Source organism: Phyllostomus discolor, chromosome 13 (genome assembly GCF_004126475.2).
Source record: "Phyllostomus discolor isolate MPI-MPIP mPhyDis1 chromosome 13, mPhyDis1.pri.v3, whole genome shotgun sequence".
NCBI lineage: Eukaryota > Metazoa > Chordata > Mammalia > Chiroptera > Phyllostomidae > Phyllostomus > Phyllostomus discolor.
The window spans coordinates 76,555,121-76,579,836 of NC_040915.2; the positions used below are offsets into that span (position 1 = coordinate 76,555,121).

The 24,716-nt window shown below is 41.3% G+C and overlaps 2 protein-coding genes across 2 annotated transcripts in view; both read right to left on the reverse strand.

Annotated features, from left to right (window-relative positions):
• Positions 1 to 24,716, reverse strand: part of GRIK4 (glutamate ionotropic receptor kainate type subunit 4) — a 314,292-nt gene that overhangs the window by 207,534 nt on the left and 82,042 nt on the right. The gene's annotated exons all lie outside the window — the stretch shown is intronic.
• LOC114509338 (heterogeneous nuclear ribonucleoprotein H-like) lies at positions 11,002 to 12,473 on the reverse strand. The gene is given in 3 exon segments (XM_028527681.2): positions 11,002 to 11,164; positions 11,215 to 11,447; positions 11,450 to 12,473. Coding segments are annotated over 3 exon segments (1,326 nt in total). The 5' UTR covers positions 12,423 to 12,473; the 3' UTR covers positions 11,002 to 11,044.

Consider the following 24,716-nt stretch of genomic DNA (forward strand, 5'->3'; position numbering starts at 1 on the left):
ACAGATCTGGCTCAGAAATGAAGTGGCCCAGTGCCTGGTAGGACATTTTCCAACTAACATGACTAACAACCAGCAGATTAAGAGGATGTGCTGAGGAAGAGCCTGCCACTTGCCTGCTAATTGCCAGTTTATGTAACTAATGATCATGGTACTCTTTAGGGGTTGTCAATACATCAAGACAGTATCTGCTGATACTGGGAAAGGCCTCAGTTTGTGGACCTTAATTAGTTGTCAGGGTTGGGTAGTAGCATACACAGCTGTTACTTCAGGGGACTATACATCACAGAGCTACCATGCATTGAGATTACTATGTTCCAGACTTTGTACCTCATATAATGCTCACAGCATGCCTGTGGGGGAGGTATTATTATCTCTGCTTTCGAAATGGGGCGGCCCTGTCTCAGAAAGGCTAAGTGATTTACATAAGGCTGCAGTGTTTACCAGGTGTGGAGAGGGATTCCAAGTCCACAGTCTTAACCATTCTGTGGAACTGCCCCCTCCTCCAAACCTGCCTTCATACATAATGACTTCATTAATTCGAGTAAGTTTGAAATTCTATTTGTGTAATGTGCTAAGAGAAGGTAAGAAAACCTGTGTTCTGCCCTCCTCTCTTCTAAAGAATCTGAGATTCCTGATGTCACAGAGACCTATTTGTCTGGTGCTTGCCACTCCTGAATATTTCTTGATTTTTCCAGAGTGTGGCTGAATAAAAATGGAAGCTTTTTTTCCACCTTTGGAGTAAGTGCAAGCTCCTCACCATCCGCTATCTGGGACAGTTCCTTGGCTCCTAAGGTTGTTTGCGATGCCAGTGGCCCACATGCTGTCCTTCATCTCTGAAGGCCTAGAGCCCCTCCCCTCCTGGGTGGGACAGGAGAGGGGTTTCAGGAAAGGAACACTTGCTCTTCTCATCTCACTCCCATGACCTATGTATCTACCTACCTACCTCCCCCTCCCACCTAATCATCCTCTTGTCTACCCACCTGTCTGCCTGTCCTACCTACCTATGTACCTATCTGTCCTACCTACTTACCTGTCTGTCCCACACTCTATCTAAACACTAGCAAAGCTACACTGCTAAGGTGTAGCAAACTAGATGGATGCTCTCTGGTGAAGGATGCTCCTGATCACCAAAACTTTGAGCCTTTCATTCAATGATGTGTCCTTCAAGGTTTCAGAAGTGGAAATTCTGGCTTAGGGAGGTCAGAGAGCAAAGAGAAAAAACACACATCTATTCTTTAGGTCCTAGGACTCTGAGCACTGGGGGGAAGACTGGGAGGAGAGGGGGACATTTTAGTCAGCTTAAATAAGCCTCAGATTCATTATTAATAATGACACTGTCACTTGAGTAGCCGTTTCTACTTTACAAAACAATATGTAAAAATTATAGCATTGACTTTTTACAATAACCCCATGAGGTGTGTGTGATGGTCCCTGTGCCACCGAGAAAGAGGTTAAAAACTACACACCTCAGTCCTGACGTCATTAGTGGCCCAGCTGGGACCCAGAACTGGTTTGGGGCAACAAGTCTCCAGTGCCTCACTCATTGTCAGCACCCAGTGGTAACTGTTGTTATCAACAGCTGAGGTAGGAAAGAGGGCTATCATTACCCTTTTGAATCCATCCCCGTTTCCACCCATGACATCATCAGTGGGGGTCAGGCTCAATGTCCCATATTCCAAAACCAGCTCTGTCTCCTTCTCAACATTTGTCCTGGGTCCTAAATAAGCAAAAGCACCAATTTCTAGAAAGATCTTTCATAATTTTGCCCACTAGTGTGACATCATGAGAATCCATTTGACCTATAAAGCAGAAGTTGTCAGATCTCAATTTTCAAGGTCAGTAATGCTCAGCTGATTCTAATGTAAAAAGTTCATGCCCTCTGACCTAAATCTTTCACTCCAAGGAATTACTCTCCACAAATACTCCTGCAAGTGTATGGAAACCAGCCATGGTGGTTAATCTGGCAGGTGGAAGAGAGTATTACAGGACCTGGGAGTGGCATTCCCAGAGCAGGAACTGTGCCTCTGCCTATGATGCTCCCCCTGTGGTGGTGAGGAGGGACGCCCAGGACTTCTCCTCCAAGGCCATCAACACAGATGCTCTGAGAAAGCTCATTCCCACTTACACCCCCACTCAATCCCCTTCAGTCTCAAGTCCCATCAGATTTAGAGTGAAATCAAGTGATAAAACTAGAACGCAAATTTATGTACCACTGTGGTAGGACTGGGCCAGTTTTTCAATCAATTTCCTAGTCCAGAAATTGCCTTTTACATAGAGAATGATGATTCTGAGGGTCCAGTTATTGCTTTGAAACCTCACATTTTGAGCTATCCAATGCTGCTCTCTTATATAAATAACAGTTATTTTTGCAAAGTGACATTTTCCCTACACTTCCAAAGAGTCTCTGCAGGAGAGGGCAAGAAAATGGATTCCATTATACTCTACTTAGAACTGCTGCTTCTTTGAGTACCAACTTCCATCTGAATCTCCTCAGGAATCTCAGAGATCCATCCCTTCTGCTGTGCACTGCCCGCTGCCTCCGCCTATCCTGCCCCTGCTCCCTCTGCATCTCCTCTTCACCAGAGAAAGGGCTCTTCACCCTCCTCCTCTGGTCACTGACATCATTCCCATACTTGTTTGCAGCCCATTCTCTCTGCCACCAGCCAGAGAAGACTCAGCATTTTCTTTTCCTATTTAGTACTAATTAAAATCCCAAAGTAAAATGTACAAACAACAAAAAGCTGCACAATTGAACGTGAGTTGGGGGGGTAGCACTGCCCTGGTCCTGCTGCATCCAGCATCCAGGCCCATGGGGGGAATGAAGCAGGATGCCTGGACACTCATTCTCACGTCTCCACGGGGTCTGGTGAAGATGGGCTTTAACATACACTACAAATGGCCTCATAGACACTCCGTCCCTCTCCCTCTGGAAATCATGTAGGTTTTCCTAGGAAGTGTTTATAAGGCTCTGCCACTGCAAAGTGCTTTTATGGTCATTTCATGGGATAATTAGTTTTTTCACCAAGTGTCTTAAAGATACTCAATTCTGTCACTTCATATCCCTACTGGAGATCCCAGTAATAGGGGAATCAAGAGTTGAAAATTTTTAATTTAAGGTAAAAAGTTATGTAACAGGGTGCAGCCAAGAGGGGAGCCCCAAATAGGGATTTGAAATGGGGTCCAGAACTCAAGATGTTCAAGAAATATTAGGATGTCCTCACCTCCCCCCCTACAGGTGTGCATTGGGGCAAGGGACATATGGAGCAGGGCCTTTGAGAGCTGTTTAGCATAGCAACAGCTTTGTGGCTAACCTCTGGCGTGGTCATTTAACATATCTATAACCTTTAACTGGTTGCATAGATACATTAAATAGCTGTGGCCACAATCTGAGCCAGGGGAATGGAAGTAACTTCCCCACCAAGAGGTAACTAGGGGGTCAGGTCCCCCAAGTTACAGCGCCTGCATGGAAGCTTGGAGCAGATTGGCTCCATGACATGGGGCCACGCCTGCCCAGACCCACAATGGCAGCTCAGTCTAGCTTGAAGGATATGGGAGTGCTAGCAAGTGTGGTTGATTATGGGAGGAGTTGGAAAATGGGGCTGCAGAGGAAGATTGGTGTGGGGATTTAAACCCATACATGGCAGCCATTGAGGGGGGAACCACTCGACTTCGCCAAAGTGGAGACTCCCATGGCCATTGTACAGAGAGGACCACGCGGCTGTGGCAATAGAGAGGAGAGAACCATGCAGTTTTGGCTGAGTGGAGACTCCCATGGCCATTGTGCCGAGAGGACTATTCAGCTGTGGACATGTGAGAGAACCTCGTGGCTTTGCCAGAGTGGGGACCCCCGCAGCTTTAGAAGGGGGAACCACCACCTGGCTTTAGCAGAGATCCCAGCGACACAGCTGATGGTGCCAGGAACCGAGGGAGGCCTACTAGCTGAGACGGATTACCGGGAAGAACTGGGGGCTGCCTGAGGTACACACTTCTATTTCTTTCCCTTAGATATGGTACCCCAGACTGGGCAAAGGGGGAAGGAAGGAAGGACTGTGTGTTTGTGGGTGTTTTAAGGGACTTTGGGATTTTTATGAAGACAGTAGGTCACTACTTTAAGTCTGTATAGCATTAAAGAAACATTTCCTTTCCTTTTCATGAATCTCTGGCATTGTGAGATGCCTTTCCTCTGGTGGCGGACATAATGAACCTGGGGGATTCCTTTCGGTAATAGTATATTGCCCTTGGCCCCCCCTTTTGTTTGGTAAAGTTATAAGCTAAGCAAGTAATGTTTATGTTAAAGCTTTTGTTTAAGAAACTACAGATAAGGCCCATCCTGGCTCCTGGGAAAACAGCTGACCTCTTGGAGCACTGCTAAAGGTTACCACCTTGGCACAAGTGGAGGTACCTGGCCTTTGTGTTCCAGGGAAAGACAGACCATCACCCGCCCTGGGAACAGCTAACTGCCCAGGACAGGAATGTTGCAGTTTCTTTCACCTAATCCTCCCTGAATCTCAAAGCCCTCATGGCACCTTATTTATTCCATTATAAAAAGTCTGGCCTAGAAAAAGAAGAGAAGAGAAGATGATCTGTTAGGGTATGAATTCGCCATCTTCTCGGATCACCGGCTATCTGAATAAAGCGCCCATAAAGATTTAATTGCTGTCATTGCCTATTGGGTTTGGTAGTGACAGGCAGCCTGAATGCCGGTGTCTTTTCTGGTTTCACCAGCTCCCCTCTGCTCAACCCCTATGCTGGCCTTGCTGTACCAATCAGTACAGTGAAGACCCAAGTACACATTCAAAAGGCCCTTCATCTGAGGTTAATTGCTTTGTGCTTGCCAGTCTTTAAAGGTAGTCAAGACAGATACAATTGCTCCCATTTTTGAAGTGGGACAACGCCGCTCAAGGAGGTTGACTGACTTGTTCAAGGTCACAGAGCTAGTTGATTGAAAAAATCAAAAAAATTTATGAGACTTTGTCTGTGCTGAACCTTGCAGTGGGTTCTTTGGCTCATCATCTTCAGAATAAGCCCTGCCCACCCATCCTACCCCAGACCCCCGCCCGTAATCAGCAGATCTAGGATTTGAGCCCAGGCTTTCTTTATGCTAACTTCAAGATCCCATTTTATCTTAACTTCACTCAGTTCCTGAGATGAAACCCATCTCCAGGTTCCCAGACCAGACTCACCCCTCTGTGTGCCCTGGAAGTTCACACACACCTCTGAGGTTGCACCTATTCTAGGGCCATGGTACACTTACCTCTTGCCTGAGATCCCCCCAGTGCAGGGACTGCATCTTACTCCTCTCTCAAGGCTCAGCATCCACCGCACTCTCCGGAAGGCTCTATGGGTTCTGGTGGTTTGAATGAATGACTGAAGAGTGAGGTAATGACCACCTACTGGAGTTTGTGTGTCTATACATGTGCATGCATGGGCACACGCATGCACACTGATATCCATGAGAAAAGAGGCACTTTATATCTGACCTGAATGGTTAAGCTCCCCTCTGTAGCATTCACATGGACAGAAAACTGCCCGAGGAGGGAAGTCTGCATGTTTGTTTTTTGTGGAAAGGCAGGATTTCACAATGGTTAAGAGTATACCACACATTCTGCCTCCTTTTACCTGTGAAGCCTGGGGTCAGATTCTTAACTTCTCTGTGTCTCCTAATTCCTCAGCTGTAATAGGGGATGATCTGAATAGCACGTGATGCAGATGCAGAGAATGACACCTGGCATCTGGTAAATCTCAGGCTAGCTGTTCCAAAGAGGAGGAGAATGCAGCAGTGGGGCCTGGAGCCAAGTACCTGGGCCCCCACATTACACACAGCCACTGCTCTCAGAGGATCTGTCTCCCTCAGGTGGCTAGGCCCAGCTGGAATACACAGAAATATGGGGCTGGGGGTGACAGGAACCTCTCCCTCTGAAAATCATGTAGGTTTTCCTAGGAAGTGTTTATAAGACTCTGTCACTGCAAAGTGCTTCTGTAGTCATTTCATGGGAGAATTAGTTTTTCCATTGGTATTCAATTCAGTTCAGTCTCAACCTTTGGGTTCATATAAAACCAAAGGGAGATGCCATCTCCATGACCATTTGAGGGGGACACAGAAGATGGCCCCAAATCCAACCTCTTGAAAAGTGCATGGCAAGGAGAGGGTGAGAGTTCACTATGCTTTACAAATATAGTAACTGAGGCATCGCAGGAAGGGGACTGACTGGTGAAAGAAGGGGACACTGTTCTCATCCCTTACTAGTCACTCAGCTCATGGGAACACTTGAGACACAGCTGGAACAATACAGGGAGGCCAGGATCCCAGGAAGATCCCCAACATATTTTCCCAGGTCACAGGGCACTGTTGGGTTGCTTCTGTGGCAAGTTATCTTCACTCTCCTTGCTGGGGCTCAATGTGGGTGGAGTGCATGCTGAACCATGCCTCTCCGAGTTCCATCTGAGACAGGGCCATCAGGCCACTGCAGATGATATGGGGTCAGCAGATTCCTAGGGCAATGCCCCAGTTCCTACCTCACTCCAGCTGTGGGCTCTCCCCCTCAATGTGGAGGAAAGGCTGAGAACTACTGCCACATGAGAGGCTGACTGTGAAGGTCCTGGATCCCCATGTTCATCAAACCAAAAGCAGATGTATGGATGGCACATGACTTTCACAGTGGCCTAACTACAACCCACTGTGACGTTCAGGGGTAACAGGTTATAGAGGCTAGAGGACAGCCAGGCTCAAGCATTTTAATATAACTCGCTGAGGCTGACAGAAAAGGGAGGAGAAGATAAGCTACACCTCTGTGATGCCAGACATGTGGCTGGATCTGCACAAGTTCAGCCAGTTGTCCATGTACTTCAGACCGCAATTTCTTAATGTCCTGCAAACTAGCCATCTGCATTTGTTAAATACAGGCTTTGATTACCACATGGGCTTTTCTGGCAAACAAGGTTGTAGAACATGTGAGGTCAGTTGGCTGGAGTGCAGTCCTATATGACACAGGTAATGGGTTTTGTCTATGTGTGATCCTATTAGTGATTCTGTCTATAGCGGCAAAAATCACCTTTGGTTTAGATCTGATTTCTGGGTATATGATAAGCATGTGATTTAAACAGTTCAGTGTAAATTCAGCTCAAGTGCTAGAAAACAATGGTATATATATGACTGATGCTGAGTATTACACCATGAGGATAGAAAGGATAGACAGAGATCCATAATCCATTAGTCCATTTAATCCTCCAGAATGCCCCACATAGCAATGTGCAATTTTGGTTCATATATACGTGTGTGTGTGTGTGCGTGCGTGTGTGTGTGTATAAGATAAATATTTTGTCTCAGAGCACAAAGGTAAGAGAAAGAAAACTCTAGAAGCAGTAGAAAAGGAGCTCTCCCCCTATGGGTCTCAGTTTTCCCATCTACGTAATCTTCTCTGGGACCCTTGCACCTCACAGCCCACCTGGGCAGTGAGCAATCCAGTTATGCCACTTTGCAGCTCTGCATTTGGGCTCAGACCTGCAGAAATGTCAAATTCCTGACAGAGAGCAAGTGAAGCAGAGCCTACGGGGAGCTAAGAGGCTAGATGAGCCAAAATTGGCCCCACCTGTGTGGCAAGTTCTACTTGAAGCCCAGTAACCCATTTCACTCTTACAGTAGTTCTGTGAGGTGGCTACTCCACTTATACCCAGATAGTGAGGCTCTCCATCACTGTGCCATCCTGCCACACCTCTGTCCATGGGCAAGGTGAGTGCTGCAGCATGGAGGTCAGTTGCCTCAATAAGCCAATGTGGGGTGGAGGACCCAGGCAGGTGTGGATCACGGGCTATATCGCTTTTTTTAGGTTGCCAGGCTGCTGCGAGGAGGGTGTCCAACCCATTGTTAAAGCTTCTCTGCTCTGACTTTTTGGCTTTGATCTTACAACGAACAAAGGGCTCACCCTGCTCCTCTATGTGAACAAGACAGAGCTGACTCCTCACCAGCTGCTTTGTGTCAGGGACCAGACCTTCCTGTCTCAAGGACTTGAGAAATGACCCATGGCTGATCTCTGGAGGGAGGACATGACCAAGACCAGGAGAACTGGTTCTCTCTGCTTTGCCAAAGCGGCAGGAGATGGAAAACAGAAATCCTGTTCTCTATCTGCTCTCCATCCTTTTCTCCAAAGGTTGATGGCTCTTTGATCTGACAGCATCCTCTCTCAACAAGTAGCTGTTGTTGCCCACAGGTGTGGAGTCTCCTGCCTTTTAGGCCCTGCTTGCCTCACCTCTTCAGCATCCTGCAGTGGCTGGAGCAGGGCAAGGAGCAGGGCCGGTTGTGGGGTGGAGGGTAACAGACTTCAGCAGAACAGGCTATGGAGCTCATCTTCTCAGCCAAGTGCCCATGTCATGAGGATAGGGAGGGTTCCCTTCCTGCTCAGTACAAAGGTACTTCAAGAGCTTTTTTGTTTTTGACCCATCCCTTGCTTCCCTGTAATTCCACTCAAAGCACCCTTGGAATTTTGTCTTTACTCACTGTCTCCATTTCACCTCAACCTATGCTACTGGGCTTTCATTTCCACCGCCCAAGACAATACTGATGGAAGTCACCCTTTCACATCTGGGAGCCCTCACTGGTTAGTCTTTCGAAAGTGCTGGCCAGTGATATCACTGACTCCACCATGCAATGCTGTCTTCTGTAAACTTCCTTGATATCTCTCATCTATTTTTCTACATCTGCCATTTTGTTTTCCTGACTCAATAGCTGTTCCTTCTCAATCTCTCCTTTTTATCAGACTTTCAAATGTTGGGGTGTCCCCAAGATTCCATTTTGGGCTGTCTACCCTATCTATACACTTTCAAGTGACCTCATCATTCCCATGGCTATAAATACTAGTTATATATTAATGATTTGAATGTTTTTAACCTGTTTGTTGTTAAATAAAACACAGATATAGAAAACCATACAAAACACATAAACAACTTAGTATTTACCTCATATTAACTACACAGGTTAAGATTTGGAACTTTGCCAGCCACCCGGAAGGTCTGCTTGTCCCATCCCAACCACAGCCCCATCCTCCCTCCAAAAGTGATCACTGTCCTGATGGCATAGTCATCACATCCTTTTTTTTTTCTTTTCATGGTTTTATCAGACAACTGCATCCCTACACACTGTAGTTTAGTCTTGCTCATTTTTAAAAACTTTGTCTTTTAATTCTCTTTTAAATTACAGATCTGTCCTTTCTTTTAAGGAAAAAAATTCTTTCTTTTCCTTAAAATCTGTCTGCTCAGTTGCCTGGTGGGGTTTAGCGCACTCTGGTTTGTCCTGGTGCAGTTCAGCATGTTCCTCTGTCTCTGTATCTTTATAAATTGGTAGTCAGATACAGAGGCTTGATCAACCTCCGGTTCTGACCTTCAGCCAAGACTGCAGGTCAGGGGTATCAAACTCATTTTCACTAGGGGCCACATCAATCATGTGGTTGCCTTCAAAGGGCCGAATATAATTTTAGGAATGTAAGGATTAAGTACTCCCTAACTAGGGGCAAGGAGCTCGGTGCTGCCTCCGGGTAGAAACAAGGTGCTGGGCTGGATAAAACAAGGTAGAGGGCCAGATCTGGCCCATGGGCCTTGTGTTTGCCACCTGTGCATCACTTACAGTGTAAGTGATACTGTGCTCTTTCATCAGAAGTTATGAAAAGTCTGCCTTTTACCCTTTTTTTAGTAGTAGTGACTACTGGTGCCCAATGTTTAATATCTAGACCATAGATGCACTTTAGCTTTTATATATCACCCTAAATAATTTTATGCAGAGATGCTGCCCCTCATCTATTATTTGGGCACCCAGGGGCACAGTTCATAGAGGAACGACAAGATAAATGCTAATTTCCTTTTATTTACCTGTTTTCTTAAGATAATAAATTAGTTCCCTGTCATCCTCAGATGATAGCCAATTAATTTTTCAAATGTCATTACGAACTCATGGATACAAACATATTAAACCTGTGTTTAAACATGGGTTTCAATCTACTGTAATCATTATCCTTATTAAAGCTCAAATTGTCATCATTGGCCAGTGAGAGTCTCTTTAAGTTGGCTTATGACCTGTTCCAGGCTCATTTTGTACATTTGCTGCCCAGACCTGGGATCAGCCATTTCTCCAAAAAGCCCTGTTTTTTTTTTTTTTTTCCAGTGGGGAATGATTATAACACAACGTTAATCTGACTGCATTCTTTGGTCATAGTTTCTAGGCCTTTTTTAGTAAATAGAGCTAGGTGGCAAAATGAGATAGATAGATAAATACATAGATACACAGATAGATAATAGATAGATCCTATACATTATATGTAAAATAAAATATATTACATATAAATATGAAATATATACAAAATTTCTAAAATAAAATATTCAAGTTCAAGTCTACAGGGTTTTTACTTTGCCTCCTCTGTACTGCCTCTCTCTTTCCATTCATTTGTACTGAGAATCCTGGTTCTCCAAAAACCCAGAAATGATAGCAATTGAATGACACCACCAATTATTTGCCTCACCTTACATCATACATACAACAGTTTCAGAATAACAGTAGCAATACTAAAGTCATTATCAGCTATTGTAATTTTACAAAGGTTTAAAACGTTTTTGCATATGGCATCTCCATTCTTCCCATTCTTTTCTTTTTTCCGAATGTTTCACTTTTAATTGTTGAGACAGCTCCTATATTAAGTTTTACAAAAAAAGCATGTTTTCCAACATGCTTCCAAACAGTGTTCAGGGTAATGTGGTGTAAGAGCAACATTTAACATAATTCAACTGCTTTAACCTAAATATACTTACTACTTAAGTATACCCTACAATAGAACTAACTTGAGAAAAGCTAGAAATTCTTTAACAGTTATAGTTTACTCAACTTAGTTGTTACATCCTAGATGATATTTGTGTTCAAAAATACTGAACCTTAAGTTTAAAACAATCCTGATTTCCACTCAAAGCATAAATCACAAGCTAGTATTGCAAAACTGTTAAACTTGTTTCATGTTTTTTTCCCCCATTAAAGTAATATTGACCAAGAGTCAGCAACAAGGATCAATTACATTCCCCATCCACCACTCATACTGGACATGCTAGACATCCCTCCCATTCCATTCACTCCCACAGATGCATGGCTTCCGTTACTGTAGTAGCTGCTGTTCACTGCTCCTTGGCTGCCTATGGAATGTTTGATTGAAAATCACTGGAGTTTTCCTGTAAAACTTGGTCATATTCGCTCATGCTGCTCTGGCCACCATAACCGCCTCCATAACCACCGCTCAGCTGCTGGCTGGCTGGGCCACCATAACTGGACTGGTTTGACAAGTCCATGCCTCCCATCATTTGGCTATCATAAGCACCACCGCTTGCTCCTGCTGTAGAATTCAAGAAGAGTTCTACATATCTGTGTTGCATATTTGCTTTGTTTTTTGACATAGCTGCCACAGCATCTTCATGGGTCTGCCATCAGGATCAATTTCAATATGTACTCTCACAAGGTTGAGCAGTGAAAAAAAATTATAAATGTCTTTTTCAGTAGCTCTGTAAGATAATCCCCACATGTGTACACAGTGTCCAGTAGTGCTCTGGAAAGTAGAGCCACCGTCCCCGTATCTGTGGTCAGACATTCCTGAAAAACAATAATGGAGGTCTCTTCCAAATCTATCTGACCCAGAACCATAGCCATCATTGTAGCCATTGTAGTCATCATAGCCTCCATAACCTCCACCACAAGCACCACGCCTTATCCTTTCAAAGCCAGCTCCTCTGCCAATGCTGTTATACCCTCTGCCAGCCCCAGGTCTGTCATAGGGACCTGGCCGCTGCATGGCCATAAGCTTTTGTGGTGGATCATAGTGACTTCTAACTTCAGCTCAACTGCTCTTAAAGGTTTCAATATATCTGTGCCCTATTCTTTCCTTGTATTTCTTTAGAGCCTTTTCAGCTATTTCCTGTGAAACAAACTGCACAAAGGCCTCCCCTGTACTCCTCCCCTGGAAGTCCACTGGCAATGATATCCCATTTGGCACAATTTCCAACCCTGAGAAGAACTGAACAATTTCTTCCTTGCTACATCCAAAGGGGAGTCCTCTAAGCCGCATAAAGCCATCATTGGCCGTGTCAGGACTATTTGGACCAGTATGCTTCAACACCCAATCCATTTCAACGTTGTTTGACTTGAATACTTCAACATATCTGTGTCCCATAGTTTCTGTGTCTTTTTTCAGGGCCAATTTGACGTTCTCTTCTGATTTGAGTTCAACAAAAGCCTCTCCACTCGGTCTACCTTCTCTGGTGTAGATGAAATGAATACCTTGAGCCCCATTTTGAATTTTGCAGTCGGAGAACCACTGCACTTCGTCCACCGAGCAAGACCACGGCAGGCCCTGAACCTTCACCACAAACCCCTCTCCACCTTCCGGGCCCAGCATCATCATCTCCCGGTGGGTCTTGGCATCCACACAGACTGACCACCTGACTTCAGCATGGCTGAGTCCATTCTCCCCATTCTTTTTTTTTTTTAGATTTTATTTATTATTTATTTTTAAAGAGGGAAGGGAGGGAGAAAGAGGAGAGGGAGGGGGGGGGAGAGAGAGAGAGATAGAGGGGGAGAGAGAGAGAAACATTAATGTGCGGTTGCTGGGGGTTATAGCCTGCAACTCAGGCATGTACCCTGGTTGGGAATCGAACCTGCGACACTTTGGTTCACAGCCCTTGCTCAATCCACTGAGCTACGCCAGCCAGGGATCATTCTCCCCATTCTTAATACTATACATACATCATCAGATAATACTGTCATTGAAACCCTGACTTAGTCTTAGTGCTGCAAGTAACTCTGTCTTTTTTTCAAATATAACATCTTCTTAACATTGAGTGTTTAGAGAAGAAGAGAGGAAAAGGGAGACAGAGACAAGAAGAGGGAGCAAGAGAGAACATCACTTTTTTGTTTCATGCATCTGTGTATTCACTGGTTGTCCCTTACATGTGCCCTGACCTGGGATCCACCGGTAACCTTGGTGCATCAGGACTCCAAGCAACTGAGCTAGCCTGCCAGGACATAAATATATTTAATTCTCACCACTGGTCTTATGTCAATGTCTTTCTGGTCATTGGTTGTCTGAAACTCACTCTTTAATAGATTCCTGAGAAAGGACGCATAGGAACAATATTCTCTGAGTCCATACAGGCTATTTTAGTGACAGTTTGTGCTCTTTACACTTGAAGAATCATTTTGCTGAATGTAAAGTCCTTAGCACGTGTTCACATTTTTTTTAGTACCTTTGATATATTACTCAGGATTAGTCTTTTTAAAAATAATGCCTTATGGGAAATAAAGAGTATAAAAGAAGGAAAAAATATAAAACCAAAAAGAAATCAAGAAAGAGATAAACATGATTGGAGAGAAAGTGACAAATATGGAAGAAAGATAAAGAATATTTAACATGTGGATAACATATAAAAGGGGGAGGAACTAACCTGGGAGTTAGCCTCTTTCCCTCACACTCCAAAAGGTATCATATCCATGGGCTCTGGCCATCTTACCTGAAAACCCATCCCTAACTCACCTTGTCACTGTCTCCATTGCCTCCTGCCATGACGTGCCTGTGGAAAAATCTAATGAGAGTATCATTTTCTTTCTCATTTAAGTCACTTTCTTTTCTTCATTAGATGCCCAAAGGATTTTTTCTTTTTCTTTAAAGCTCAGTTATTTTACTAGAATATGTTCTGGTCAATCTGGGTCAATATTTTCAGGTACATAGTGTGCTCTTTCATATGTGGCTTTAAATATTTCTATCTTTTAATTTCAGTAGGTTCTTGGAATTATATTTTTAGATTTGGGTTATCTGCTACTCATATGTTGAGCCTTTGCCTTTCTTCAACATGTGTCACTTTCTGTCAAACCATGTTTATCTCCTTAATTTCTTTTTGGTTTTAATTTTTTCCTTCCTTTATGCCTTTTATTTCTCATAAGGTATTATTTATAGTGTTTATGTGCACTCAAGTTCCTTATCATTTAGTCCTCATTTATAAAATGTTTTCCTTTTATTTATAATACTTTCTTGAGTTCTATCATCTTATTTCTAAGTTTTTGTAATTCTGAGTTGTTATATTTTATATCTTGTATCATTTAAAAATTCTTTTAACCTATTGTGAAATAGCATGTTATAGGCTTGTTTTCTTCTGTTTTCTTTTCTTTTTCTGAGCATGTGCTTTCATTGTCTGCAGGAATGTTACTCTCCTCATTCTCTTCTTTTTACAGCCACTTGTATGGGGTATAGATACAATCATGTAATTTTTATGTGAAATGAGTTTTCCTGAACTTAAAGAAAGGCTTCATTCAGATGCCTTTTCAAACTCTACAGAGCTCCTTCTATTATTTTATATAGTGATAAAAAGTATAGTGTCTGTCTTTAAAAGATTTCAGATTTGTTCCCCTTCCTAAATTTTATCTGGACTTTCTCTTCTTTCTCTTCCTTTTCTTTTTATTATTCTGATCCTGTCCCATTCTGACTCCACTCTCAGGAGTGTCTTTAATGGAGACCTTGGCCAGAAGCCCTGACTGGTCAGTTTTCAGAATATGCAGGAACTACACTGGTTTAGACCCTTCACTTACCTGCTCTTGGAATCACCACCCTACCTTTCAGTTTTAGCTGCTACTTTCAAATTGTCTCACCATATTATACATTGAATTTCTGTTGCTACTTTGTGGTTCTCTTGTCTCAGGTCCTCTTTCCTCTGTTTCTACTTTTCATGTATGAACACCAATAACAGACAAGTCATGGATTTGTTAATGGTTTCTTTCCATCCTACTGTATTTGAGAGTTCATGAGGACACCTTATTACTTAGTTTTATTTTTTCATTTTTAAAATTTAAATATTTTATTGTTTATGCTATAACAGCTCTCTCAATTTTTTTCCCCTTTGCCCTTCTTCACCCACCACCTCCCCCAAAGTCAAACACACACTGTTGTCCATGTCCATGGGTCCTTCATACATATTCTTTGACTAATCCTTTCACCTTCTTTCATCTAGTCCCCACCTCCCCACTCCCTTCTTACAGCTGTTAGTCTGTTCCATGTTTCTATGCCTCTGGTTCTGTTTTTCTCGTTAGTTTATTCTGTTCATTAGATTCTACGTATAAATGAGATCGCATGGCATTTGTCTTTCTCTGACTAGCTTATCTTACTTAGCATAATAGTCTCCAGCTGCATTCATGTTATCACAAAAGATAAGAATTCCTTCTTTTTCATAGCTATGTAGTATTCTACTGTGTAAATGTACCTTTTTTTTTCTTTTTTAATGCACTCATCTACTGATGGACACTTAGGCTGTTTTCAAATCTTGGTAATTGTAAATACTTCACTGCTATGAACATAGGGGTTCATATATTCTTCTGAATTGTTGATTTGGGGTTTTTAGGATATATTCCCAGCAGTAGAATCACTTGGTCAAAAAGCAGTTCCATTTTTAAATTTTTGAGGAATTCCATACTGCTTTCCACAGTGGCTGCACCAGCCTTCATTTCCATGAACAGTGCACTAGGTATCCCTTTTCTCCACATCCTCACCAGTACTTGTTTTTTGCTGACTTATTAATGATGACCATTAAGACAGGTGTGAGATGATATCTCATTGGGGTTTTTCATTTGCATTTCTCTCATGGCTAGTGATATAGAGCATTCTTTCATATATCTATGGGCCATATATATGTCCTTGAAGAAGTGTCTGTTCAAGTCCTTTGTCCATTTTTTGATTGGATTATTTGTCTTTCTGGTGTTGAGTCATTAAAGTTCTTTATATATTTTGGAGATTAAACCCTTGTTTGATGTATTGTTGGCAAATACGTTCTCCCATTCAGTAAGTTCCCTTTTCATATTGATGATGTGCAGAAGCTTTATAATTTGAGGTAGCCCCATTTGTTTATTTTTTCCTTTGCTTCTTTTGCTGTAGGAGATATATTAGCAAAAATATTGCTGCACAAGATAATTTGAAATTTTACTGCCTGTGTTTTCCCCTAGGACATTTTAAGATATTGTGACCTACATTTAAGTTTTTTTATCCATTTTCAGTTTATTCTGGTATATGGTATAAGTTGGTGATCTAGTGTCATTTTTTGTGTGTGTGTGTGTAGCTGTCCAGACCTCCCAACACCATTTATTGAAGAGACTGTCTTTACTTCATTGCATGCTCTTGCCTCCTTTGTCAAATATTAATTGTCCAAAAAGTTGTGGAGTTATTTCTGGGCTCTCTATTCTGTTCCATTGATATATATGCTTGTTCTTATGTCAGTACCAGGCTGTTCTGATTACAGCAGACTTATAGTATAGTTTAATATCAAGTATTGTTATCTCTCTAACTTTGTTCTTCTTTCTCAAGATTGCTGAGGCTATCTGGGGTTGTTTTGGTTCCATAGAAATTTTTGGAATTTTTTTCCAGAGTTGTGATATATGTCATTGGTATTTTAATAGAATTGCATTGAATCTATAGATTGTGTTGGGTAGTATAGACATTTTAATGATGTTAATTCTTCCAATCCATGAAAACACTTTATGCTTCCACTTATTTGTACCTTCCTCAGTTTCTTTCTTCAGTGTTTTATAGCTTTCTGTGTACAGGTCTTTTACCTCCTTGGTTAAATTTATTTCTAGATATTTTTTTTTTGTTGCCATAGTAAATGGGATTGTTTCCTTACTTTCTTTTTCTGACAGTTTAATATTGGTGTATAAAAATACCATCAATTTCTGAATATTGACTTCATATCCTGCTACTGTGCCAAATTCATTTATTAGGTCAAGTAGTTTTTGGTGGAGCCTATAGGGTTTTCTTTCTTTTTTTTTTTATAAAAGATTTTATTCATTTATTTTTAGAGAGGGAAGGAAGGGAGAAAGAGAGAGAGAAACATCAATGTGCGGTTGCTGGGGATCATGGCCTGCAACCCAGGCATGTACCCTGACTGGGAATAGAACCTGCGACGCTTTGGTTTGCAGCCCGTGCTCAATCCACTGAGCTATGCCAGCCAGGGGGGTTTTCTAATGTACAATATCATGTTGTCTACAAATAATGACAGTTTTACTTCCTCCTTTTCAGTTTGGATGCCTTTTATTTCTTCTTTTTGTCTGAATAAGAGTGGTAAAAGTGAACACCCCTGACTTGTTCCTGATCTTGAGGAAAATGTTTTTAGTTTTTGCCTCCTGAGTATGATGTTGGCAGTAGATTTTTTGTATATAGCCTTTATTATGTTGAGGTATACTCCCTCTATTCTCACTCTGCTGAGTGTTTTTATCACAAATGAGTGCTGGATTTTATCAAATGCTTTTTCTGCATCTATTGCTTTGATCATGTGATTTTGTCTTTCATTTTGTTTTTGTGATGTATAACATTTATTGATTTGTGAATATTGTACCGACCTTGCATCACTGGGATAAATTCCACTTAATCATGGTATATGATGTTTTTTAGGTATTGTTGTATCTAATTGGCTAGTATTTTGTTGAGAATTTTAGTATCTATGTTCATCAGAAATACTGGCCTGTGATTTTATTTCTTGGTTGTGTTTTTACCTAGTTTTGTGATTAGAATATTTCTTGTTGTCAAAAAGAGTTTGGAAGTCTTCCCTCTTCTTGATTTTTTGGTAGAGTTTGAGAGAAACAGGTGTTAGTTCTTCTTTGAATGATTGGTAAAATTCACCTGTTAAGTCCTCTGGTCCAGGACTTTTGTTTGCTGGGAGTTTTTTGATTCCTGCTTCAATTTCATTAGTTGTTATTAGTCTATTCAGGTTTTCTGCTTCTTCCTGATTCAGTTTTGGAAGATTGTATGTTTCTAGAAACTTATCCATTTCTCCCAGGTTGTTCACTTTCTTGGCATATATTTTTTCATATATTTTCTTACAGTCCTCTGCATTTCTGTAGTATCAGTTGTTACTTCTCCTCTTTCATTTCTGATTTTATTTATTTGGGCCCTTACTCCTTTTTTCTTGATGAGTCTGGTTAAATTTCCTCAATTAATGTTTATATTTTCAAAGAATCAGCTCCTGGATTCATTGATCTTTTGAATTGTTTTTGTCTTCATGTCATTTAATTCTTCTCTGATCTTGATTGTTTCCTTCCTTCTATTTAATCTGGGCTTTGCTTGTTGTTTTTCTAGTTCTTTTAGGTGTAAGCTTAGGTTATTTATTTGAGATTTTTTAATCTTTAGTAGGCCTGTAATTCTAAGAACTTCTCTTTCAGGACTGCTTTTGCTGTGTTCCATAGGTTTTGGATTGTTTTGTGTTCATTTGTTTCCAGGCACTTTTTGATTTCTTCCTTGATCTGATAGATGACCCCTGTTCATTATTTAAAAACATGGTATTTATTCTCCATGTATCTGAATGTTTTTGAGGGTTTTTAAAATTGAGTTGATTTATTGTGATCCAAGAAGCTTGATATAATTTAAATCTTCTTGCATTAGTTAAGGCTTGCTTAGTGTCTTATCTTGTTGTCTTTCGGAATGATCCATGTACTCCTAAGAAGAATGTGTATTCTGCTGCTTTGAGATGAAACATTGGTGAATGTCAATTAAATCCATCTAATCTAGTATGTTGTTTAAGGGTGCTGTTTCCTTGTTGATTTTTTGTCTGAAAGATCTATCCATTGGTGACAGTGCTGTTAGATCTAGGCAGGCCTAGGGGGAATGAAAATCACCAGGTGAGAAAATGGCACCATGGGAAGCTGCCTGCAGACCCTACCTAGAAAGATTAGGGTCTGGGATCAGCTTATCTGGCATAACAGGATGCAGCTTTCACTCAGCAATCAACTCTAGCCAATCAGACTCTAAAACCCCAACTGCAAATTTTTACATTTAAAAACCCTGATCTAGCCCTGGCTGGCGTAGCTCAATGGATTGAGTGCGGGCTGGGAACCAAAGTGTCCCAGGTTTGATTCCCAGCCAGGGTACATTCCTGGGTTGCAGGCCATAACCCCCAGCAACTGCACATTGATGTTTCTCTCTCTATCTCCCTCCCTTCCCTTTCTAAAAATAAATAAATAAAATATTAAAAAAAAAACAAAAAAACAAACAAAAAAAAAACCCTGATCTAAGAACAAGTCCCAACCTCCCTTGGTTGGCTCCCCAACCTCCCTTGGTTAGCTCCCCAACCTCCCTTGGTTAGCTCCACTTTCCCCTACAAGTCCCAACCTCTCTTGTCTGGCTCCACTTTTCCCAAGTCCTAACCTCCCATGGTGGGCTCCACTTTCCCCCACGATTCCTAACCTCCCTTGGTTGGCTCCCCAACCTCCCTTGGTTGGCCCTACTTTCCTCTTAACCTCCTTCAGTTGGCTGCACTTTCCCCTTATTCCCCATTAATAAATCTTGCTCTCCTTAGCTCACTGAGACCTAACAAATGCCATGTTAAAGTACCCTATCATGACTGTATTGCCGTCTATTTCTTCCTTAAGTTCTTCAAGATTTTCTTTATAATTTTAGGTGCTCCTGTATTGCATGCATATATGTTTACAAGTGTTATATCATTTTGTTGGATCGATCCCTTAGTATTATATAGTGATCTTCTTTGTCTCTTTTATGGCTTTTGTTTTGATGTCTATTTTGTCAGATATAAGTATTGCTACCCAAGCTTTTCTTCTGTCCCCATTTACATGGATTATTTCTTTCTATTTCTTCACTTTCAGCCTATGTAAATCTTTTGTTCTGAGGTTGGTCTCTTGTAGATAGCATATATGTGGGTTTTGTTTCCTAATCTACTCAGCTAATTATGTCTTTTTTTCCAGAGCATTTAATCCATTTACATTTAAGTTTATTATCAATAGGTACTTTTTCATTGTCATTTTTTTTCTCTTTCAACCTGTGTTCCAGTCTGTATTTCTTCTTCTTAAAGCAATCCCTTCAGCATCTCTTGCGATGCTGGTTTGGTGGAAATGTACCCTCTAGCCATTTTTTTTTTTTTTTTTTTTTGCTCTGGGAAGCTCTTTATTTCACCTTCTATTTTAAATGAAAGCCTTGCTGGATAGTGTAGTCTTGATTGTAGGACCTTGCTTTACATTTCTAGGGATACTTCATGCCAATCCCTTCTAGCCTGCAAAGTTTCTGTTGAGAAATCCCTGGATAGCCTAATCAGAGCTTCCTTGTAGGACACTAACTATTTCTCTCTTGCTGCCTTTAAGATTCTCTTTGTCTTGAAACTTTGCCATTTTAATTTGTGATATGTCTTGGTGTGGTTATCTTTGGGTTCATCTTGATTAGGACACTCTATGATTCCTGAACTAGTGTGACTTTTTCCTTCACCATGTTAGGGAATTTTTCTGTCACTATTTCTTCAAACAACCTTTTGTATTCCTTTCTTCCTTTCTTCTCCTTCTGGTAGCTCTATGATACGAATACTATTACATTTCATGTTGTCCAAATCTCCCTTAAATCATCCTATTTTTAAGTCTTTTTTTCTTTGTGTTGCTCTGACTGGGTGTTTTTTTTCTATCTTGTCTTCCAAATTGCTCATTTGATCCTCTGCTTTGTCTAACTGCTTTTTAAATTCCTTCTAGTGTATTCTTCATATCAGGTATTGCATTCTTCATTCCCAACTGGTTCTCATTCATAATTTCTATGTCCTTTTTTATGCTGATGTAGTTTTCACTAAGTTCTTTGAGCATCCTTATAACTATTACTTCAAACTCTATGGCTGATAACTTGCTTGCCTCAATTTTATTTAGCTCTTTTTGGGGGGATTCCTCCTTTTCTTCCACATGCAGGTTGTTTCTTTGTTTCTCCATTTTAGCTGTCTCTTTTTGTTTGTCTCTATGTATTAGATAGATCTGCTTTTACTCCCTTTCATCGTGGTGTGGTCTTATGTCAGGGATGTCAAACTCATTTTCACCAGGGCCACATTGGCCTCATGGTTGCCTTCAAAGGGCTAAATATAATTTTAGGACTGTATAAGTGTAATTACTCCTTAAAAGTTAAGCGAAAGCTTAGCACTGCTGCTGGGTAGAAAGAAAGATGCTGGGCGGGATAAAACAAGGTGGAGAACTGGATTTAGTCCATGGGCCTTGTGTTTGCCACCTGTGCTTATGTGGTAAAAGTCCTGTGGGACCCAGCGGTTCAGTCTCCTTGATCTCCTGAGCTGGGTTTTTCTAGGACTGTCCTTAGTGTGCATATGTAGGCTCTCCTTTTGTATTTGGGTCCTGCTTGTTGTTGGCCTTTTCATTGGTGGCATCTCCCCTCTGGATGGCTGACTGGATGGCTGACCAGATGGCTGAGATGCTAAACCCCCATCACATCCTCTACAATGCCAGGGGTGTCAAACTCATTTTCACTGAGGCCACATCAGCCTCGTGGGTGCCTTCAAAGGGTCAAATGTAATTTCAACTCCTTAACAGTCAAGGAGTAGTTTCATATATACAGCCCTAAAATTATTTTGGCCCTTTGAAGGTGACTGTGAAGCTGATGTGCCCTCGGTGAAAATGAGTTTGACATCCCTGCTCTACACTGTTGTACAGGTGCTGACAGAACAAAGTAAATCAACACAAAAAAACAAAACCAGAACAAGCAATCACACCCCAACAATAGCAAAATCAACAACAAAAGAGCAAAGAATAATAAAAGTGTAAAGAGAAACAGAATAGTTAAGAAAGAGAAAAAAAAGAATAAAAACCAAAAGAAGACCACAGGAAAGAAAAGTGATTACTTAGCAATAAAGGAAGAGAACTAATATGAGTAAAGACTAGAAAAAGGGAAGTGGGAAAAGGACAAAGAAAGAGAAAGAATAACAAAAATAAGAAAGAAAAAGAAGGGGAAAATGGAGTAAGCAAAGGTAAGAGCAAAATAAGAGGTAAGAAAAAAATAGAGCAACAAAAGTAGAAGAAAAAGAAAAAAAGAATATAAAGGTTATGAAAAAGAAAAATAAGCAAAATAGAGACAGACTCAGATAGAGAGCAGGGTGACAGTTCTGTGGGTAGGGGTTAAGGGGTGGAAGAATTGAGCAAAAACAGAAAAAGGACTCATGGATGTGGACAACAGTGTAGTGATTGCAGGGGGAGAGGTTATGGGGGGGGTATAAATAGTAATGGAAAATACTATTAACAATCAAAAAAATAAAATAATAAAAAAAACTGGTCAAAATCTACCCCCCCTCCCAAAATGGAGTATGTCTCAGCAGAGTTTAGTGCTTGCCTGCTGGGTTCTCTCTCTGGGTATGGCTCTGATTTGTCTGACACTGGTATAAGCCACTGTCAGGTGCTATCCACCTCTAGCCCCCACAGCCTGTTTGAAGCTATAAGAGATCCACAGTGTGTATTTATGATGTCTGATGCAGTATTGAGGTATGTCTAGGCATGGATATCTCTACAGCTGCTCCCCCACATCTCTTCCCAAGGCCTCTCACTCTAGGCTGTCCTTGCTTGACTTCAGTCTGTGCCATCTCTCCTTCACCTGAGCTCAAGATGAGTGGCTATGAACACAAAACCTGTGCTTTGGCCTCTTGAAGAAAAAGAAATAGCTTTGTCTCCAGTAAGCTCCATCTCTCCCTAGCAGACAAAAGCCCTGAGACCTTTCACCACTAGATGCTATGTGGGTGGCTGATTCCAGCACTGGCACTGCTCCATGAGAGGTCTAAGGTCCAGACCTCTTTCTTCTCAGGGGGTACTGCCCACAGCTGAGCCGTAACCTCAGCCTGCCACTGGTGGCAATGGGGCCATTCCCTCTCATGTCCCTACCCTCCCTATCAGTCACCTTCCTATCAGAAACCTTCCTATCGTTGGTTTCTGGCTGTCCTTGGTTAGAAGTCTCTTTTTCACATAGTCTTTGGTAATTTACTTTGGGTGATTTTTCCCCTTATTAGTTTTATTTCCAATTTGGGTCTGGGAAGAGGTGTGAGAAAGATTCTCCTACTCTACTGTCATCTTGCCTCACTTAGTTTTATTGTAAATGTTGCTCATGGTGTTTTGGTTTTCTATTTCATTGTCGTTTTATGTGGGGATTTGGGAAGATCCAAAAATTATACTGCCATTATCTTAACCAAAACCTCTCCTGCTGATAACTTCCAAATTTTGTCTCCAGACTACATCTCTCACCTGACCTTATATACCCAATTACTAACTGATATCTCCACATGCATTCCCCCTCAAATATACCTTCTTTATTAATCTTGCCCATCTCAGTAAATGGCACCACTTCCCACTCAACTGCTCAGGTTAAAAATCGGGTAGTTATTTTCTTTCCCTCACCCTCCAAAAGGTATCATACCCACAGGCCCTGACCAGCTCAACTACAAATACATCCCTAACTCACTTTGTCACCATGTCCACACTTTCCCTGGTCCAGGCCTCCACCACCTCTCCTTTGGAGTTCCGTACTAGCTTCCTGGTCTCTACTCTCTCTCCCCTGCAGGGCAGCCAGTATGGTCTTTTCAAGATAATTCAGATTCCATCATTCCCATGCTTAACACATCCCAAAGCCTTCCCACTGCAAATAGTAAAATTCTAACACCTAACCATGGCCTAAAAGACCCTGCATAATTTGGACCATACTGTCCTCTCTGACTCCATCTCCCTTGATTTTCCTTATAGTCTATATGTTCTAGACACCTGGTCTTTTTGTCCTTAAAACATCCTCATGTGCCCCTCATCTCAGGACCTTTACCCTTGCTCTCCTCTGTGGTTGGAATGCATTTCCCCTAGATCTTTGCAGCACTGCCTTTGTCATCATTCATGTCTGAACTCAGAGCAGTTTCCTTTACACCTAGGTAAAGCTGTCAGCTATTTTATTTTCTTAGCACTCATCAGTTCCTGCAATTACCAGTTTCATTTATTTGTATGTATAAGTATTGTCTGAATGCCTACCTCCCTACCACCAGAAGAATTCTTCTTGTGGACAGTGATACTAGCTGGTACATAATAGGTGCACAATATATATTTATCAGGTAATTGTTTTTCCAGTTATCTCTGGGGATGGCTAAGGGAACTGAGCCCTATGCCACAGCAAGCTCTGGGACATATTGTAATACTTTCCTGAAATCACCAGCTGCTAGCCTAAACCTTTCATTCAGAACATGGTCCTGTCCAAATACACTGTCCTGACCACCTGACTCTAGTAAAGAGTTGTGGTTCTCAACTCTTTTAGAATAATCACTCCCTTTCTATAACAAATATTTTATAATACTCCCTTTCTATTTGAAATAAAATTCAAATGTAACCTAATTTTTTCTTTAAATCTACATAACTCCCTAGTGATAAAGGAATATTAAAAAGAAAGTAACTTCTATTAAAATAATAACTATTTCATTATGCAAGTGTATGAGTGTGACTAAACTAGAGACATAAAGAAGTGGTCAGATATTTGTACCTTTCTGTAGAATCACCATGAACACGACAACTATGAATTCAGACTAATACAGGAATGTTGTGTTGGCAACTCAAATATCACATGCTGAGTTGACAAGAGTTATGAAGGGTGATGTGATTTTCTAAAATGTTATATAACTTATGGTAAAAATTACAACAAAACACAGTCTTCCCAACTTACTTAGTAGTTATAGTAGTATAAAATTCAATGCATATTATATGTTTATAAAAATATTCTGCATTTACAAATAAAATATAGATTCTAGGTTCAGATATATATATATTACTTACATGTAGAATATCTAAAAATCTTGGAGGAAGAGGGACATTACTGGACTCAGCTGAATGTCGGAAGGCACTGGCCCATTGCATGCCAGTAAGGTTCCCTCCCTAAGCATCATGATAA